This window comes from Gigantopelta aegis, chromosome 3 (assembly GCF_016097555.1).
Source record: "Gigantopelta aegis isolate Gae_Host chromosome 3, Gae_host_genome, whole genome shotgun sequence".
NCBI classification, from domain to species: domain Eukaryota; kingdom Metazoa; phylum Mollusca; class Gastropoda; order Neomphalida; family Peltospiridae; genus Gigantopelta; species Gigantopelta aegis.
In genome coordinates, this window is record NC_054701.1 from 73,019,377 (window position 1) to 73,041,432 (window position 22,056).

The following is a 22,056-nucleotide window of genomic DNA, read 5'->3' on the forward strand; positions in this document are numbered from 1 at the left end:
GCACTGGCTGGAACGATAAATACCTCAATAGGCCCACTATTTTGTTGACTTCAACAATAAATTTATATTATCATCAAGGAGATATAGGGTACTGCAAAACAAAACAAAAAACCCACAAAAACCCCCACCGGGTTAATTAAAAACAATTATCTCCAACCCTTGGATCCGCAGCTGAAATATAATTTAATGTTTCCCCCGAGTAATGAACTAGTTTATTATTGTTATAGGCATTTAATTATACAAGATGACATCAGTTATTCCAATTAATTTTTTTTCTTGATAACTTTCATCCCTATCAAAGTAATTGGCCATTTTCAGTACTTTAAAAGGTCAGATCGGTCAATAATAAACGTCACGGATATGCTATATATTATCAGTATGTACGTTCAGCGTGGAATACTCTTCAACATTAAAAGTGTCATGTAGCAGGATACAACCCAGGTAAAAAAATATTTCAGCAAGAGACATGAATGGTCACATTTTGTCCCAATTGCATATATTCGATTTTTTAAAAATGCATATAAATAAATAAATAAATAAATAAATAAATAAACGTCATTTATTTTAAAGATTACAAACGATATTGCAAATATAATAAACCATTTTGATAACGACAATTATTGGTGGTGTGCAACCACGGCACGGAACTATTATATTTTAGTGCATCACTTCAATTTGTTCCAAATCTACTTTGATCATAGCTAGCTCGTCCTAGTCCATGTACTGTCTACAGTTTTCAGTTTTCAAATCCATCTACCGGCCTCGGTGGCGTAGTGGTTAGGCCATCGGGCTACAGGCTGGTATGTACAGGGTTCGGATCCCAGTCGAGGGATTTTTAATCCAGATACCACTCCAAACCCGGAGTGAGTGCTCAATGGGTAGGTGTAAGACTCAATGGGTAGGTGTAAACCACTTGCACCGACCAGTGATCCATAACTGGTTCAACAAAGGCCATGGTTTGTGCTATCCTGCCTGTGGGAAGCGCAAATAAAAGATCCCTTGCTGCTAATCGGAAAGTAGCGACAGTAGTAGTGGCGACAGCGGGTTTCCTCTCAAAATCTGTGCGGTCCTTAACCATATGTCTGACGCCATATAACCGTAAATAAAATGTGTTGAGTGCGTCGTTAAATAAAACATTTCTTTCTTTCTTTCAAATCCATCTGGTCCTAGTTATAATCATAATAAGTTATAATCCATACTACTACTACTACTAATACTACTACTAATAATAAACAATAATAACACGAGAAACAACCACAGCAGCAACAATAACAACAACAATACTCGCTCATGGAGACTGCTTAAAATAATAACAACTACTACTACTACTACTTCTATTATTATTATTATTATTATTATTATTATTATTATTATTATTTTATTATTATTATTACCTCCCCAAAATCGCAAGTTGTAAAAATGGTTAAAGGACGATTTTATCGGGGACGAGTGAGCTAGAATTATTCATCAGCGGTCATTTCAAAATGGCAGCTCTTATAAGTTCTCGGTTGCTTAAGGTTTGTTTATGTCGAATGTTCAAGTTGTGCTTTATTTTTTGACTTTCCAATGTCATTTTTCATACTTCACATTTGTGTAATATTGTGATAAATTTAACTTTTGGATTTTTATTTTCACAGGGAACTGCATGTTGTGTTTTGAGAAGGCATTTGAGCCTGTCCTCGGCGCGATGTGCCCAACAGGTAGGATGCATCAAGATATACACAGTAGTTTATGCTTAGTATTAGACCACACTTTATTTTAGATAATATACATCAATATTTTGGGGAAATAGAGAAGGCCCTTTCTGTTTGAATATTTCCCAATATAAATCTTAATTTGACCTTGAGGGTCGAGGTCTTAATACACAGTTGTCTCCCTCTGACATTAATCATCTTAATTTAAAAAACAAAATGTTTATTGGACAATCTATATGCATAAACAATGACAGACAGATTAAACACATATTACTTTTTTGCATGTACATGTTTTGCACACAATGTCTAATTCTTGGTGGTCCATTAACAAAGTACAAGTCCAAAGTACTGTAGTAGCCTTCATTAAATGGGTTTTTTTTAAATCCATAATTTCAATTTAGATTCATATAAAAACCAAAAAGAAAAGAGTTTGGGAAATAATAAAAGTGTTCTCTTTTTTGGTGCATTTTGAAAAACATTGGTCATGATATAAATAAAGCAGCGAAACATGTTGACCCCTGTTTTTTAAAATAAATTATACTTACATTTTTTTGTTATTTCGAAAACATTTTCAATTTCATTTTATATCAATCTGCACTGAAATTGACAAATAAAACCCTATGTTTATATTATATTTCAGTGTAGTTTTTATCATTAACGTCATCATCTTGGAGAATTACTGCAGGGGTGCAGAAAGTACTCGCCCGCTCACCAATGCGAGTACAAATTCTGATGGACAAATTTAAAAATGCAACTACCAGTCCAACAGGCGATTAATCTTTTTTTGACTGACTGCATTATAAATTTATTTATTATTATTTTTTGTGCATTGAATCCGCGACTACGCATCAGTCATGCAAGGATTCCAAACCATTCAAACACACGTAGAATGTTGTTGAAACACACAATAATACATGCACTGCATTGCCAATAAACGATTTAGAGTTCCAAACTGCACAAGCGCGACATTCCGGAAACAGGTTATAGCGAAAACAGAACCATGCCACAACAGCCCCAAACGAAAATGGAACCAAACTGGACAAAATGGAACCTAGTGTTGGTTGAAATGGCACCCCACAATCTATATATCTACATGATATTATTTTTTTGCCATTACATTGAAGTGCCGTTATAGCCAGATCTGTTCCGTTTTCACTAACAAAAATGGTTCCGTTTTGATAGTGGTTCTGATTTGGCCTAATTCTCAGGAAACAGGGTCTGTCAAAAATCAATAGTTCTAAAAAATAATGATTTGTTTATGTTGAAAGTATGATGCCGGTGTGTTTTGAAATTGAATAGATTCTTCTCTTAAATACTTGCGGGATGTCACTTGAATTTTGTAAATCTATATGAAAGAAATGTGAATAATGTAGTCTTGATCAGAATATTTCAACATGTATTGATTTGTCAATCAAGGTTTGGGGTCTGATTTCGTTTGTTTGCCATATGATGATAATAACTTACCAAGTGTCCTTAATGTTTTTGTCATTAAATATATATATACATAACAGTGTCGTAGGGAGGTGCTAAAACGGGGGGGGTGGGCACACACACACACATGCTCACACACACATGCTGCTACTGGATCAAAAAAAGCTCCCCCACTTGCTACGCCAGTGATATGAAAATATTTTTAAACAAAAGTATATTTTCTATAGACTAGTAGAAATTCTGGCGGGCTAGTAAATTTTAGTTGGTTCTGGTCTGGCAGGCTAGTAAAATATTATCCAGGGTTATCCAGCTTTTGCACAGTGCTAGAAAAATCTGTCTGACCCTAGGGCTAGATAAATCTGTCTGACCCGAGGGCTAGACAATTTCTACATACGCGTGATGTTATAACTCATGCTTTACAACGATTGACATCATAACTCATGGTTTTCAGAATTCTGTTTGCCATTTCAGGTTGTATCATTGTTTTAAAAATATATAAACAAATTAATATTTTCAACTATATATTTATTGGTAAGTTACATGTTTATGTTGTTGCATGAGCTGGACTATATTTTCCACGCATATGATTAAATGAGTTTGTAGGTAAAATGTTTACGAATTGTTCTACAATAAACAAACTGTTGCTTACAAAATTAATGTTTTGTTGCTGAAATTAAATGGGCAAGAAAAATAATCAATCACTGTTGTAGCAGCACATAACATTTTTCATATTCTTTAGCGTATATTATGTAAAATTGTGTGTGGTGTCCATTAATTTGGAGTTACAGATGTAAAACTTAAACTTCATTCATGTATTGCGATGTTTTAGAGTGGGTTATTAAGCTTATTTTCTATTAATTAAGCAAACTCTTAGTGTAGGATCCACCAATTTGAAGTTGTTAGTCAAAAACAAATGTTAAAACACAGAATATGCAAGGTCTGGCATTGAACTTTTATTAGCATTCCAACAGAATCTTTAAAAAGATTCTGTAGTTTATATGTCATGGGCTAATCTTATGCTTCCAACCTTAAAGCAGGTATTTGTAGAAGCATGGAATCGTGCTAAATTTGCAGCCTGAAGGTACATTATACATCATAATGCTTCTTTAAAAAAAAAATAGCTGCAAAATATAGTTAATTTATAATCTTCATGTACATATAAATTAGGGCTAACTGTAGATGAGAAAAACTTTTCGCCAAATTGTCGAAAAAAAAGAAGAAGAAAAACAGTTATTTTCCAACAAATATTAATTATTACATGAATTTTTTTCGCCTAATTAAAATTAAAATTCGCAAATTGTTCCTAAAATTTGCAAAGAGTCGTAAATGATTACCTTGAATTTTCTTGTCACAGATGACCGTGAGAGATGCACTGAATTCAGCTCTGGATGAAGAACTTGCTCGTGATGAAAGTGTATTTCTGCTTGGAGAAGAAGTTGCACAGTATGATGGAGCATATAAGGTGTGGTAGCTAAATTAGTTTGTGAGTAAAAACAAAATGTGGTGAAGGTTAACGGGAGAGTAAAAATTATTTAATTAGGGAATCTTTTCTCACAAAGCGAATTTCTGATATCTCTTATTGATAATGGTAATGATTGAGACTTATTTATTTACTAGCAGATTATTATTTGAATTATAACACATTTCAGTTGTAATGTTTCGTAAATATTTTGTTTAATAAGTCGCAGAAATATCACAAAAACATATCAAAGTGACATGTTAACTTCATGGATGCAACTTTTAATATTTTAATCTTTGTTCTCTTAATCAGTTTGTGTGTAAATGTTGTTGCAGGTTTCGAAAGGGTTGTGGAAGAAATATGGAAACAAACGAGTGATAGACACACCCATCACAGAGGTTTGTTTATTTTTGTAAACATTTTCACTTTTTATAGAATCTAAGATTATATTATTTTGAGATTCAGGTAGTGTAAATTAAAAAAATTTCCATCACTATGTACAGATAATGAATGTGTTGTTAATTTACTACATTCCAAGACTACTTTTTGTGTCATGGTGCTGTGTCTTGTGTTTATATATATCAAGTATTTGCAGGGATAGCTCTGGGTGAGAAGAATATTTTGCCAAATTATTTATTAAATTAAAAAAATTGTAAAAAACCCAGTTATTTTCTAAAAAAATAACAATAAATGTATGAAATTATTTTGCCAAATTAAAATAAAATTTGCCAATTATTTTCAAAATTTGCAATTGGCGAATTTGGCGAGTGCCAGAGCTGGCCCTGATTTGTCATTTTATCCAGTAATATTGTTTTTGTTTGCATGTAATTATTTTATTATTTTTCATTTCAATTGCAGATGGGTTTCACTGGTCTTGCTATTGGAGCTGCCATGGTAAGTAACATGTTAAGTACTGGTTTTACATCATTTACTCTTTTTCTTTCTTCATCTCAGTTTGCCTGCCTGACTGCAGGTGTGTCTCTATATCTGTCTTCTCTGGGTTCTGGATATAGCTTGGTGGTAGAGTATTTGCCTGAGGTACAGGTGATTTCCAGACTGATCACCCTCAATGGAATTTGGTCTGTGTTCTATCCAAGTCAGTACTCCACATTTGACATTTTTCTGGTGGGGTTTCCTCTCTAAGACTGTGTAAATTACCAAATATTTGACATCCAGTAGCCGATGATTAATAAATTAATGTGCTCTAGTGGTGTCATTAAACAAAACAAACTTTAAACTTTTAGGGTAGGTTTAAGGGGAAAAGGCCATTGCACCAACTCGTGAAAAGGTCAACCCAGTGAATATTGTTTGTTTTAAGCCAGAAAAAAAAAGAGGCACTTGAATATATTTAGAAGGGCAGAATGGCAAGTAAGGAGGGCAACCACTGCACTTGTTGTCGTTGCCATGGTAAACTTCGAACCCTGGAGTAGCATATATGGTAGCAGCGAGTTTCCTCTCTTTCTGTTCATCAAATTTATGGACTGAGTTATAAAGATTATGCGGCAAATGTGCAATGGGTTTTATTTTTCTTGGAAATGTCTGTTCCAGGCTGGACTTAAACCAATTTGCGAGTTCATGACGTTCAACTTCTCCATGCAAGCTATTGACCAGGTTATTAACTCCGCTGCCAAGACACATTACATGTCTGCTGGGAAGGTGAGTACAGTTATTTTTGTTTTGTTGTTCCTCTGCATTTATCATCCTTTCAGGAAAATTACTTATTTTCCCATGCAGGGCTCCATAAACCTGAACATATGAAAGGTATATTGGTCGTAATTTTTCACAACAGTTTATTGGTAAACAACACTGCAATTACAAGTAATACTTTCTAAGCTCGTTATCATCAAATATTTTGTACCTTGTATCAGCAAACATTTTAAATTTTTAATTTTTTTTATCAGTAATTCCTGTTTGGCTTGATGCAAAAAAGAAAGAAAAAGGGTTTTGAAAATAACAAACATGTTTTATTTTTACAGGGTCTTAGATTTCGCTAATGTCAAGTTGACAAATGTTCCCGAAATATAATTGACCAAAATAATCCTGCCCAAATTAAGTACAAACATGCTGACCTCAAAACATTTCACCTTAAAACAACTGAAATGTTAAGCTTTCATTAGATTAAAATAGCTGGAAATTCACTTCTCAATATTCCTCGACAGCTGCTAATAATATTACTTACTGTACTAAAAGTCATCACTATGCTCAGAAATAACAAATTAATGACCTCTAAAGCTCTGTGCTATATGCAGTTTGTGAAAAGTGAAAATGTTGGCCAGTTGTATTTCCTTGATTGGTTTATCCTACTAAATTCTATATTTGAGTATTCTTTTGTTAACCTGTATACTTGTACGTAGAATTAAAATAAAAAAATAAAATATAATTTCAAATTTCATGAGCAGACAACATTCATCACTATTGCTGTTTTATTTACATATTGACTAATGTTTTTATAAATTACACAAAATAATAAAACATCTTTGTTATTTTCAAAACATTTTTCCTTTTGGTTTTTTATGTGAAGATAAACTGGAATTATATTTATTGACCCCAAAAAATCACAACAAAAAACACTTATATTTTGTGCTTATACTAGGTATACTAACCAATTGTTTTAAATGTTCACAACTATTTGAATAATTAAATAGATTATATTTAATATGATGAGTTGATACCGTACAGTCATCCTTAAAAAATATTATAATACACACGTCTTTTTGTGTGCGTGTGTTTCTAGGTAACAGTTCCGATAGTTTTTCGCGGTCCTAACGGAGCGTCTGCAGGTGTAGCTGCACAACATTCCCAGTGTTACGCGGCTTGGTATGGAAATTGTCCTGGACTCAAGGTTATCTCCCCTTATTCAGCCGAAGATTGTAAAGGATTATTAAAGTCATCAATCAGAGACCCAGATCCTGGTATGTGTGTCTATTTTAGGATTCTCCCACAAAGGTATTACAATATATATATATTTTTTTTGATAACTGGAAGTTAGTTAATGTTAGTTTTACATAGTTAACCGATTGTTCATTTACATGAATTGTCAGTTGTACAATCCAGTCTAACACATTTTATCTTCTGAAGTTTGCAACTTTTAAGTTCAGAATATATAACAGTTCACCCATAAAACTGATTGGCAATTCGTGAGAATTTTAAGTTACATAACTGACACATGACACAGTTTGCATGAAATATTGTGCCCTGGTTGGGCACAACTAGCACTTTGTATATAGTTTACCATGCTACCCACCACCAGATTCTTTGTCAATGTAATAAAATCATGACTTTCACATGAGAGAAAATCCCAAAATGTATATGTTACATCATTTTTATGATTCCATATTTTGAGGGTATGTAATACAAACAAAATGGATTATAATTGCCCCTACTAGGTGGTTATGAGTTTAAAATGGATTATAATTGCCCCTACTAGGTGGTTATGAGTTTAAAACGGATTATAATTGCCCCTACTAGGTGGTTATGAGTTTAAAACAGATTATAATTGCCCCTACTAGGTGGTTATGAGTTTGAAATGGATTATACTTGCCCCTACTAGGTGGTTATGAGTTTAAAACGGATTATAATTGCCCCTACTAGGTGGTTATGAGTTTAAAAAAACGGATTATAATTGCCCCTACTAGGTGGTTATGAGTTTAAAACGGATTATAATTGCCCCTCTAGGTGGTTATGAGTTTAAAACTAGGTGGTTATGAGTTTAAAACGGATTATAATTGCCCCTGCTAGGTGGTTATGAGTTTAAAACGGATTATAATTGCCCCTACTAGGTGGTTATGAGTTTGAAATGGATTATACTTGCCCCTACTAGGTGGTTATGAGTTTAAAACGGATTATAATTGCCCCTACTAGGTGGTTATGAGTTTGAAACGGATTATAATTGCCCCTACTAGGTGGTTTTGAAATGGATTATAATTGCCCCTACTTTGGTTATGAGTTTAAAACGGATTATAATTGCCCCTACTAGGTGGTTATGAGTTTAAAACGGATTATAATTGCCCCTACTAGGTGGTTATGAGTTTAAAATGGATTATAATTGCCCCTACTAGGTGGTTATGAGTTTAAAACGGATTATAATTGCCCCTACTAGGTGGTTATGCGTTTAAAATGTTTTGAAATTGGACACAGTGTTCGAAATAAGCACTTGTCCATTTGTCCTGACAAATTATAATCTGCTGGGACAAGCAAAATGTACATAATGGTTGTCCAGTGGACAAGTAAACATTTATAATGCAGTTTCATTTTGAGCAATCAAAAACATTGTCCTTGCACTTGAATAAAACAAACAAGTTATTTGGACAAGTGAAATATTGTCAGACAAGTAGATGTTTAGATGTACTTGTCGGGTGGACTAGTGAGAAATTCTGCTTTTTTCTGTCACTATGGACACTGCATTCCACATACTTTGACAAATTCTAAACAGCAGCTCAAGTACTGTAATCTTTCTAAAAATTCTAAAACTGTATCCATTAGTTTTCAAGATTTTAGAGTATGTAATTTACACATCTTACCCACATCAAAACCTATTTAAATATTAGTACAGAACATAACCTGTCTAAACCAGATATCCCTTAAAACCATACCTTTTGTTTGATCCTGAGGGAGTCCAGTTTAGAGGGATTTCACAGTTTAATTGCTTTTTTTTTAATAAATTGTTTTCAAAATAGTTTATTTTTATTGATTCTGACTGTTTATATTGAAACATTTTCGTGTATCAGTGTTGTTTGTTTCAGTTGTCTCTCATTATTTCTGTGGTCCTTAACCATATGTTCAATGCCATATAGCAAAAAATTAAATTTGTTGAGTGCATCATTAAATAAAACATTCATTCATTCCTTCTTTCAGTTGTGTTCTTGGAGCATGAACTCATGTATGGCCTTGCTATGCCGATGTCTGATGAGGCACTATCTCCCGACTTTCTTCTCCCTATAGGAAAGGCAAAAATAGAGCGAGAAGGTTTGTACATTATAAATCATAAACATTCTTCCCATATAACAGGACTCTTGAAGAATGTTTGTGGCACAGCAGTTTATATTATCATTTGTTTTTTATTTTGCAAAGTGATGTGAATACTGTAGATCCTGAAATTAATGCGATCATAATATTAATGCGAAAAATGTGAGTTCGTGTTATTCGTATTAATAATATGACACATTTATTTCTATGTTTTGTCTATGTGTCTGATTCTAATATATTTATAAAACACAACTGGAAAATTCATCATAAGCGAGACAGACTAATTGTCCAATAGTCCAGCAAGATGCCAGCCATGTGTGATGATTGCAAGGTCTTTGGACATCCTGTCAAAAGCCGACACGATTCGTCACACGTGAATGGGTTTTAGCATGCGAATCTTAGGTTGACCGTTTCTTTGTTTTTATTGTTCCAGTTTGCTGTAACTTTGTTGACATACTACTTTAGGAATTGTTCTTTCATTATGACTTTTTAATTGCCTTTCACAGATAAAGAAGATACAGTTGTAATGGTACATGTATGCTAATGTTTAGCTAGATTTAAGTAACTATACACGTTACGTAAATTATTGCAAAAATATGCTTTGAGTTGATCTCACCAAAAACACTAAGGACTAAACAGGTTAATCAACATGTACACAGACATATTAGTGAGTTGCGCTTATTGAAGACGCCTGTACTCAGATTTAACCAAACATTACACATGTTGTTAGAAAAGTAATATTTCAAAGGAAGGTCACTCGCATTAATTTCATGTTGCATTTTAGTCTGCCCACCATCACTCGCATTAAGTTAGGGATGCATTAGTTTCAGGATCTACAGTATTCAGGGAATCTTTATAGGTTGTGACATAAAAGGTATCGGATGTAGACTTCAGGGTATAGCTACTAAGCATGGATATTAGAAACACCAATGATATGGGAAGGTATCACAGGGTTCTGTCCACAGCGCCTGGTGTAAGATGGGACTGGTTGCATTTTAAACTTCCTAACAGCATTACTGCTACAGACAACCACTTACAATACTGTACTCGCATAATAAGGTCAGGAATTTTACACTACACACTACAACAGCATGAAAAAGTTTATTAAAGTTTATTTTGTTTAACGACACCACTAGAGCACATTGATTTATTAATCATCGGCTATTGGATGTCAAACATATGGTAATTTTGACACAGTCATAGAGAGGAAGCCTGCTACATTTTTTCATTAATAGCAAGGGATCTTTTATATATACCATCCCACAGACTTGATAGCACATACCGCAGCCTTTGACAACAGCATGACTTCATCATGTAATTTTTTCACATAAACAGAACCATGTTAGTGGTAAAGATATAAAATAATTTGTGCATCATTAGTAAAAATTGGATTTTGGTTTTAACATTGTCATCTCCTGCCTTTTTTGTTTTTCTGTTTTTAAGAGTTAATTTCCAATTCTATAGTACTGCAAGCATACCTTATATATACTTTTATCCAAAACATATTTTAAAAAGCAAGCTTACAAAAGTAAGAGCTATGCTAAATCTGCAGTACCAGTGACATTGATTTAGTGATAAATTAATCATGTTTGTGTTTTGCAGGAAAACATATTACCCTAGTGTCTCATTCTAAGTCAGTTGGTGTATGCCTGCAAGCAGCTGAAGAACTTGCAGGAAAGGGAATAGAATGTGAAGTATGTGATTTTGTTACTTACATTTTTATAAACTACGAATAGTCTCATTTATAAATTATGTACCCTCGGGTGGAATAGCCCTGTCCCACATGGACACATATGAAGGATTATTTTATTATCATATACTGTTACATATCAAGTTTGATTTTCATAGCAATTTACCCATTTTTCACGGAGTTATGGCTCTTGAATTTAGGAGATAAGAAAATGTGTTTAGCCTGGTGGGGACATGTATTGCTTTAACAGTACTCTCAGAATGCTTGTTGAATTTAACAATTCTTTCAATATTCTGTAAGCTTTTTCACTTAATTAGTCTTAACTTTTGATAATAATTTCTTCAGAGGTTTTGGGTAGCCGTGAATGAAACTTGATATTTAAATGATTTATCTTCCTTTTCAATCTCGTGGTGAAATACAAAAAGACATGCAAGGACGATGCAGTGTAGCGTAAAAGATCATAGAGAGATTTGTGAATTAGGCCACTGGCATTATATAAATGGGCTTGGGTGGGAGTTAGAGTTGGGCGGTATACCGTATGTACCGTTCGGTATCGGTATTACGTCAATACCGATTTACCGTACCGAGCAAATTTCAAAATACCGAAATTTCGGTATTGAAAAATATTTTCCGGAAAGCACTAATAATATATCAGACGAACGCTAAATGGATTAGTATAAATCAGACGAGAGTCTTGTGTTTGGAATTTAATTGTATTTAGATGAAATTAGCGGGTGAGCCATAACATAGGCATACATTTAAAGCCGAGTATACCAAAAATAGCGCTTGATAACGGTATCGTGTCAATACCGAATACCGTACCGATACCAAGGAAAATCACCCCCAAAATACCGATATCGATACCGAACCTCAAATTTCAATACCGCCCACCTCTAGTGGGAGTTCTATGATAGTTTTACCCTAGTTTTCATTTAAAAAAAAGAGAGTTAAATATTTACAAAAATTCCTTTATGTTTCAGGTGATAAATTTACGAACAATCCGACCTCTAGATGAAGACTGTTTTATTAAGTCCGTTATGAAGACAAACCACCTGGTGACGGTGGAGGGAGGCTGGCCACAGTATGGAGTTGGGGCCGAAGTGTGTGCCAGGCTTATTGAAAGTAGGTTAATCATTAGTTAACGAACAATCCGACCTCTAGATAAAGACTGTTTTTATTAAGTCCGTTATGAAGACAAACCACCTGGTGACGGTGGAGGGAGGCTGGCCACAGTATGGAGTTGGGGCCGAAGTGTGTGCCAGGCTTATTGAAAGTAGGTTAATCATTAGTTAACGAACAATCCGACCTCTAGATGAAGACTGTTTTATTAAGTCCGTTATGAAGACAAACCACCTGGTGACGGTGGAGGGAGGCTGGCCACAGTATGGAGTTGGGGCCGAAGTGTGTGCCAGGCTTATTGAGAGTAGGTTAATCATTAGTTAACGAACAATCCGACCTCTAGATGAAGACTGTTTTATTAAGTCCGTTATGAAGACAAACCACCTGGTGACGGTGGAGGGAGGCTGGCCACAGTATGGAGTTGGGGCCGAAGTGTGTGCCAGGCTTATTGAGAGTAGGTTAATCATTAGTTAACGAACAATCCGACCTCTAGATGAAGACTGTTTTATTAAGTCCGTTATGAAGACAAACCACCTGGTGACGGTGGAGGGAGGCTGGCCACAGTATGGAGTTGGGGCCGAAGTGTGTGCCAGGCTTATTGAGAGTAGGTTAATCATTAGTTAACGAACAATCCGACCTCTAGATGAAGACTGTTTTATTAAGTCCGTTATGAAGACAAACCACCTGGTGACGGTGGAGGGAGGCTGGCCACAGTATGGAGTTGGGGCCGAAGTGTGTGCCAGGCTTATTGAAAGTAGGTTAATCATTAGTTAACGAACAATCCGACCTCTAGATGAAGACTGTTTTATTAAGTCCGTTATGAAGACAAACCACCTGGTGACGGTGGAGGGAGGCTGGCCACAGTATGGAGTTGGGGCCGAAGTGTGTGCCAGGCTTATTGAAAGTAGGTTAATCATTAGTTAACGAACAATCCGACCTCTAGATGAAGACTGTTTTATTAAGTCCGTTATGAAGACAAACCACCTGGTGACGGTGGAGGGAGGCTGGCCACAGTATGGAGTTGGGGCCGAAGTGTGTGCCAGGCTTATTGAGAGTAGGTTAATCATTAGTTAACGAACAATCCGACCTCTAGATGAAGACTGTTTTATTAAGTCCGTTATGAAGACAAACCACCTGGTGACGGTGGAGGGAGGCTGGCCACAGTATGGAGTTGGGGCCGAAGTGTGTGCCAGGCTTATTGAAAGTAGGTTAATCATTAGTTAACGAACAATCCGACCTCTAGATGAAGACTGTTTTATTAAGTCCGTTATGAAGACAAACCACCTGGTGATGGTGGAGGGAGGCTGGCCACAGTATGGAGTTGGGGCCGAAGTGTGTGCCAGGCTTATTGAAAGTAGGTTAATCATTAGTTAACGAACAATCCGACCTCTAGATGAAGACTGTTTTATTAAGTCCGTTATGAAGACAAACCACCTGGTGACGGTGGAGGGAGGCTGGCCACAGTATGGAGTTGGGGCCGAAGTGTGTGCCAGGCTTATTGAAAGTAGGTTAATCATTAGTTAACGAACAATCCGACCTCTAGATGAAGACTGTTTTATTAAGTCCGTTATGAAGACAAACCACCTGGTGACGGTGGAGGGAGGCTGGCCACAGTATGGAGTTGGGGCCGAAGTGTGTGCCAGGCTTATTGAAAGTAGGTTAATCATTAGTTAACGAACAATCCGACCTCTAGATGAAGACTGTTTTATTAAGTCCGTTATGAAGACAAACCACCTGGTGACGGTGGAGGGAGGCTGGCCACAGTATGGAGTTGGGGCCGAAGTGTGTGCCAGGCTTATTGAAAGTAGGTTAATCATTAGTTAACGAACAATCCGACCTCTAGATGAAGACTGTTTTATTAAATCCGTTATGAAGACAAACCACCTGGTGACGGTGGAGGGAGGCTGGCCACAGTATGGAGTTGGGGCCGAAGTGTGTGCCAGGCTTATTGAGAGTAGGTTAATCATTAGTTAACTGCTTACAGAAACAAATGGAGGACATTTCATCTTTTCTGTTTAGTATAATTTATATCTTGTGGAGTGAAGGAAGAAAATGTTTTATTTAACGATGCACTCAACACATTTTATATCTTGTGGAGTGAAGTCTACAGTCATATCACATGAATTGCACAAGTGTGATGTGTCATATATGACATTTCACACTTCCCAACATTTACGATAGAAACCTCCTTTTTTTTCTGTTCCAGCCAGTTCTCAATGACTAGTATATCAAAGGCTGTAATATGTTCTCTCCTGTCTGGGATTGTGCCTTGCGAATGGAAAAATATGAAAGGTTTTCTTTGAAAACCCATGTGTCGGAATAATAAAATATTTGATATCCAGTAGCCAATGATTAATTAATCAGTGTGTTCTAGTGGTGGTGTTTTTGTATCCACCCATTTCTGAAAATATTGCTAATGTTAATAAATTTATTAGCTGTTCTGTAAGTTTAAAAATGGAGTCGGGGAATAGTTTGTCTTTAAAAGTTTCATTGACAACAGTTGTTAATTGAAAATTGATTACCATTTAGAATTGTGTAGCAATCTCTGAAACGTGCACAGTGAATCACAACACGATACTGAATAAAATGATCCTTTGGAGTGGGTGGCGGGACGTAGTCCAGTGGTAAAGTGTTCGCTTGATGTGCGGTCGGTTTAAAATTGATCCCCGTTGGTGGACCCATTAGACTATTTCTCGTTCCAGCCAGTGCTCCACAACTGGTGTAACAAAGGCCGTGGTATGTACTATCCTGTCTTTGGGATGGTGCATATAAAAGATCCCTTGCTGCTAATCGAAAAGAGTAGCACATGAAGTGGAGATAGCGGGTTTTCTCTATCAATATCTGTATGGTCCGTAACCATATTTCTGATGCCATATAACCGTAAATACAATGTGTTGAGTGCGTCGTTAAATAAAACATTTCTTTTTTTTAATTGAAAATTGATTAACATTTAGAATTGTGTAGCAAGCTCTGAAACTTGAATAGTGAATCGCAACATGATACTGAATAAAATGATCCTTTGGAGTGGATATTAAATGTGTCCAGTATTGTTCAACATTTTAATTTTATTTTATGTTTCACTCTCTTGACATGTTTAATTGTATTTTATATTTATTATTGTCTCTTCCAGGTCCGGCTTTCAACTACTTGGACGCTCCGATATTGCGAGTAACTGGTGCTGATGTGCCAATGCCGTATGCTAAAACACTAGAAGATAATGCATTGCCTCAGCCATTTAACATTATAACTGCTGTGAAAAAATCATTGAACATAGCGTGATCATCATAGACTTTTAAAAGATTTGTATTAAGGTGATAATTTAATAGTTTCTGTTTGAAATCACATGTTTAGAGAAGAGTGAATTTTTATTCAAGAAACCTGAAAATTTGTAATATGGATGTATTACATTAGCAGGGAGTTTAAGATTCCCATTGCCCAATGCCTGTGACAAGTGAAAATATGTCAGTTAAATGCATATGCCCGGTGGCAAGTGATATTATAAATGCTGGTGTCAGAAAAAAAAAATTAGTTGCAGCTGACCTGAAAAAAAAAGAGAAGAAAGACTATCAGTCTTGAAGAAGTGAATATCTTGTAACAATCCAGGAATTCATTAATAGTATCTTACTTTTGTTTGTTTGTTTAAAAAACATGTTTTGTTAAATATAGAGATTATGTTCTAACTGTGCTGGGAATAATCATTTTTACTTTAAATTCTTTTTTTAATGCCTATAGCTATGATTTGGAAAACCCCCACAAACAAATGTATATAGAATAAAATACATGAATGATCATTTATCTTTAAAAGTGTTTTGCATGTTCATAAAAACCAGATTTTTTTTTTTTTTTTTTATCAACAATAATTTTTTTACAGCACTTGGTACTTACAGTTAACTTGCCCATCAGTGGTAATGTTAATTTCAGTGGATGGTTTGGCTTTGATATCTAGGTCATCACCATGGAGCAGCTAATTAGACATCTTGATCTTCAACATATGTTTAATATACCGGGTACTATGATACTGTATATTTTACTGTTTCATTTTGATACTTTGTGATTTAATTTTTGTTAGATGATTCCTCTGGAGACTGATAAACCAACCAAAGTTATCTCCCTATAAATCTGAACATCGGGGAATTTGATTTTATAGAAAAACACTGTAATTTTGGTTGATTAAATGACAACTATATTACAACTATGGTAAATTTAAATATATAAAAATAGCTGAAAATTGTTGACACAAATTGTATTGGTAATGGTAATTTAACAACGAAAAACAAAGACCACTAACACTGTAACTTCAAGTATTTGAAGCAGTATTTTTAGTTCACAAATCTAATTGAAGCTTGTATGTGTTGGCTTTTTCCTGTCATAACTTTTAAAAAGTTAATTTGTTTTATTTAATCATCGGCTGTTGTATGTCAAACATATCAAGGGATCTATTGTTATGCACCATCCAAAAGACAGGATAGCACATGCCATGGCCTTTGATATACCAGTCATGGTGCACTGGCTGGAATGAAAAATAGCCCTATGGGTTCGACCCTAGACTGATTGTGTGTCAGTCAAACGGTTTGCAACTAGGCTACATCTTGCCCCGTCAAAATTTAAAATAACTCATGTCTTTATCAGCTTTGCATTTCATATTAAGTATGTATATCCCGCTCTGTGTATAATATATGGGTATTGAACGTGGATTTAGTCAACCGTATTACCACAAGTACAACATGCATAAAGTTGTATCAAGTACCAGTATAATTATGTGTAACGGAGCACCAAATTAGTCTACTATTTGTAATAATATACAGTAAAACTTGTCGAAATCAGACACCCATGGTACTATGTAAAAATTCCAGTTTTAAGGGGTATCAAGTAAGAGCGATTCTGTTCGGTACCGATATTTAAAAGGATATCGTGAATAACGTCCAGTCTTGAGGGAATTTAGGTTTACCGACGGTTTAGCTTTGAGGGGTTTCATTGTAATATAATATAAAGTAGAGTTGAATTCCGTTGGTTCGAACTCCGTCGGTGCTCGAGAAAGTGTTCGACCCATCAGGTAGTTCGACCCAACCATTCAGTTAACATTGTGTAAGTGTAACTCAGGACTTTGTTTTGGGGTCGAGTGTTGCTGTGTATACGACCCTTCTGAGTTCGACCCAACGGGATTCTACTGTATGTATTGAAAGTAATAATCTGGTATATATATATATTGAACTAAATACTCCAGTAAAGTACAAACTAAACCATATTGTCCATTTCTGTACACATCAGACGAGTGGTATAGTCAGGGCGTACACAGTGAATATTTGTCCCTGGTGCTCTACAAAGAAGGAAAGAAGAAAAAAAAAGAGAATGTTTGTTTAATGCCACCTCGGCACATTTTAAACTGGTTATTTGGCATCTGATATAGAGAAGTGTTGAAGTAATAGTTTAAGTATTTACACTTGTTTATTTTACATGATTATTATAATTTGTTTCGATTTGGGGTTTGTTTTTAGGGTTTATGGTTACTGTAGTGGGGTTTTGGTTTTTTTTTTACTTTTCGGGGTTGGGGGGAAAAGGCTCACTGATTGTTATAAAGCATTTTCAAACCACTCTTGCCAAATCCAGAACATACAATATGCATTTACAATGTTCAGTGATTTTGGCTTTGTCAGTAACTAGCACATTTTAAAATGAAACACTTGATTTTTCAAACTAGTTGGGCAGCTTTTAACTGCTATTGCTAATATACTAGGGATGTTCAATGCTATAAACTTAAAGGAATGTAGGCATACAGGCTTGTACTGTCAATGTTAGAAAACTTTTGGGCTGACTTTATGTAAGGTGACTTCGCGAGTGTGTCTTATATACAGGTAAGTCTTAAAACACCGATGAAATAAGTATGACATGCTTGCATGGCTAAGGACTTGCAATTTATTGTAAATTATATAAATACACATTGCGGTTTTAAGGAAGTTGCATCTGACTAAGAGATAAAATATCTTGCACAAATTTGGCCCCTATGTATTTTAGAAATAATACTTGACAACTGTATACAATGTAGCTGTTGAAAATGTGTGTTTTTTCCGTTTTTAATATATATGTAGATGTATAAGGTCAGAGGTTACTTTGACTTATACCACAGCTAGTGCTTATTTGACTAACTGTTGTGTGACCTAGTTGTGATTGTTTTTTTTATCATTCGTTAAAGGTACTTTGCCCTCTAACAATATACACTCAACAAAATTAATTAAGGGCCAAAAGATATTTTTGGATATTTTGTACAAAATACATTTGATTTTGGGTTTACAAAGCATACAAAACTTGAATTTCTGTACATTGTTACCATTGGTAAACATTTACTTGAACAACATTTAGGAATTATCTGTGATGAAAACTTGTGGCTGGTCCTTATTTATGTTTGTCCATTATATTTGATACTTCTGTCTAGAACTTTGTTTTATGATTACGGCAGCAACTTGTCATGTGACATTTATTTTGCTGTGTATAAAACCAAAATTTTCATCTCACACTTCAGAGCCCCAAAATTTCAAATCTTGCCAGGAGATGAGTACTTATATTTAAAGTGTTGTGAATTATCACACATCACAGCCATTTAATGAGATGTATTTTGACAAGATATTAAAACAAAAAAATCCCATATCAAAATTCTAGCATGTGCTTAATGGTCACATCAAGACAACTGTCTCGAGCTTGTATAGACATTAGAACATCGAAGAACACACAGAATGTACAAACATGAATATTCAAAGCTAGAAGCTACGATTCAGCCAGAAGAGTTGTACAGTAGTTTCAAGGGGGCTAGGTACCTTTAAGGCCATGACGAGTTGCTCATCGAATCTCATTCATAATATGTAATATTGATGTCTTTGTTCATGATGTGATGCAATAGTGCTGCTTTTGTTCATGATGCGATGTACACGTCAAATAGTATTTATTTGGTGCAAAATAGTTTTTGTTTGTTATACAGTTAAACCCCTCTAAACCAGACGAAGTAAACAGTCTGGTTTACAGAGGTTCTCTTCTGTACTGATATTTAAAAAAGGACCATGGAAAAAATGTCCTGGTTTGAGAGAATTCCGGTTTACAGAGGGTCCTGTTAGAAGGGTTTCATTGTATTAGATTCTTTGAAAGGAGTGCATTTCATGTGATATAATTAGTAGCGTTTTGAATATAACAAGACTGAATGGCTGTGTTTAACAAGCATGTTAGAACTGGGGTGGGTGATTGAAGGCTGAGGTGTGCCCTGACTTCTCTCTCACTGAAAGCCATCAACTCCTGTCCCGACAGACAACCCAGATAGATCCGAGGTGTGTGCCAAGGACAGCGTGCTTGAATGTTGAATAGTTGTAAACACTGAAATAAATCATACTTTGATTCAATGAGCAACGCATGTTCTATGCAATTTATTAAAGCCTACCGCACACGAGAGCTATCAGCTGAGCAAAAAGTTACTTGAGACTTTTTGCTCAGCTAATAGCTGTCGTGTGCGGGCAATTTTGCTGAGTTTTTCGTCTCTCGTGGTCGTGAGGTAAATATCTATTGTGTTTGATATTCTTGGCCACGCGCGGCAAAAATCTCACCGTGTGTGGACTAAGTGAACTATCAGCTGAGCTGAATTGACTAACTGACCAATGGAAACACGAACATTGCGTTAAAGTGACGTCATCGCTGCAGTCGTAAGCAGAGTAGCTCAGCACTTAGCTCATCGTGTGTGGTGAAAATGTTAGAGCTATCAGCTGAGCTAAAAGTCTCAAGTAACTTGCTGCTCAGCTGATAGCTCTCGTCTGCAATAGGCTCAAGAACAACTTTGTTAATAATGGGTTCATAATAACATCATCAGTAATTTTTTTCAAGTAAGTTTCATAAAGTGTGCTGTAAATGATTGCTATTAAAATTTTTTTTTGCTTAAAATTACAATTTATTAAACTTTAAAAAAACCCAAACATTATTCATCGGGTGGAAGTCGATCCTCCCCCCCCCCCCCCGCCTCTTTTTTTTTTCAGTGTATATTCCTGAGGGAGCATGACCCGACCCCCTAAAAAACTTTGATTGCAAATGTAGACACCCCATCACAATTTCCTGCACGTTTGTCTGTTCATTTATGTATTTCTTAAAAACAATTTGTCAACGAATATAGAAAATGATTGTAATGTTAAATTCTATTTAGCCTAATTCATCAACATTGTTTGGTGATGAATTTAGGCCACCATACAAATTTTTAACCCCATTTTATCAGATGTCTACTAATAATTAAAAATTATCATCAAAAATGAATTCGATATTATCGATATTATACATGATTAATACTCTTCCAGTATAAATATCATCACATGAAGACGTTGTTTTGTTTAATATAGTAAGAACAAATAAAAATCATTTTTTGTTTTGTTTTAATATATACATACATGTGTAAATTAAATTTGTATGCAATGATATTGTAGTTTGTGTTTTGTCTAACAAACTTCTGCTAACAATAGGTGTGCAAGATGGGGTTGAAGTCGGTGGTGGGGGTGGTAGCCTCTCATGACTAGGGAAACTTAGGGGAATATTTTTTAGAGCAAAGACCAAATTAACCTTTAAAAATCTGTGTAAATTCACTGCCTGTAAAAATTTGCTCTGGGTGGGAGATGGTACTGAGATGTGAACCTAGTACCTACCAGCCTTGAAACCAATGACTTGACCATGACACTACTGATGTCAGTACAACAGGTTTCTTTTGTTACTTCGTGGTGCAATGAAGTCCGTTTTGAACATAATAAATGCAATTAACAACCAAGGTCCAAGCTAAAGTACTTGAGATGTTCAGAATGCAGTTCGTTATTTTAAACTCCAGCTTTTCAATAATTTTGAGATGAACTGGTTTATACTTCGGGAGCATTATTTTCTACATATGGTAAAGATTTTATGCAGGATTTTTCACCAGTGTTCTACACGTATGTCTGATGGGTTTGCAAAAATTAACAGGAGTAAATCATACTTGGGATATTTGTTCAGGCCACCATTAAATTATTAGAACATACATAATTATTTATATGGGAAATTTTTGGCATAGAAATTGGGAATTTTCACTTCCATTTTCCTTTTGGGAAGGGGCCAATGTTCGAAGCTACAGAACATCTGGATAAATCCCTGATGGTACCTATTTTGGAAAATGCAACTTTTATACAATCCATTGCCTTATATGAGTTAGAATGATCACCTGAAAACACAGAATGATCACCAGAAAACACTGAATAACAACAACTACTAATGCAAATCCACTTAAGTTTATTAATCATATGATTCTTACTGCTGAATACCCGATAATATAGCACTTGAACAAAATCATATTATTATTATTTGGAAAGCTTCAGAGACTAAAACTAATATACAAACATATTCTACTATCACCAGTGACTGCCATTTTTTCACATACACTGGCGAGAAACTTGCTGACTGTGGGTGGATGATGCAACATTAAATTCAGAATGGTGACAATTCAATGGCCAACATTTAAAAAAAAAAAAAAAAAAAAAATTGCTGTAACCTGTAGCATAAAAATCACCATTTTTTTTTTCCCCTAAATAACAAAAAGTATAAATGAAACTAAAAGACTTAATGACCAACAACTGAAATAACAATGCTGATGACAGCAAACCAATTTTTTTTTTTTTTTTTTAAAGGATGGCCATAACCTTTGCGAACATTATCTACAA

At 35.1% G+C, this 22,056-nt stretch overlaps 1 protein-coding gene across 1 annotated transcript; it reads left to right on the plus strand.

Annotated features, from left to right (window-relative positions):
- Positions 1–1,468: 1,468 nt before the first annotated feature.
- LOC121369049 (pyruvate dehydrogenase E1 component subunit beta, mitochondrial-like) lies at positions 1,469–20,794 on the plus strand. The gene is made up of 11 exons (XM_041493869.1): positions 1,469–1,517; positions 1,638–1,700; positions 4,480–4,587; positions 4,920–4,982; positions 5,443–5,478; positions 6,133–6,240; positions 7,319–7,496; positions 9,439–9,549; positions 11,152–11,243; positions 12,220–12,361; positions 15,489–20,794. The coding sequence occupies exons 1-11, from the start codon at positions 1,485–1,487 to the stop codon at positions 15,635–15,637; spliced, it is 1,083 nt and encodes a 360-aa protein (XP_041349803.1). The 5' UTR covers positions 1,469–1,484; the 3' UTR covers positions 15,638–20,794.
- Positions 20,795–22,056: the final 1,262 nt, after the last annotated feature.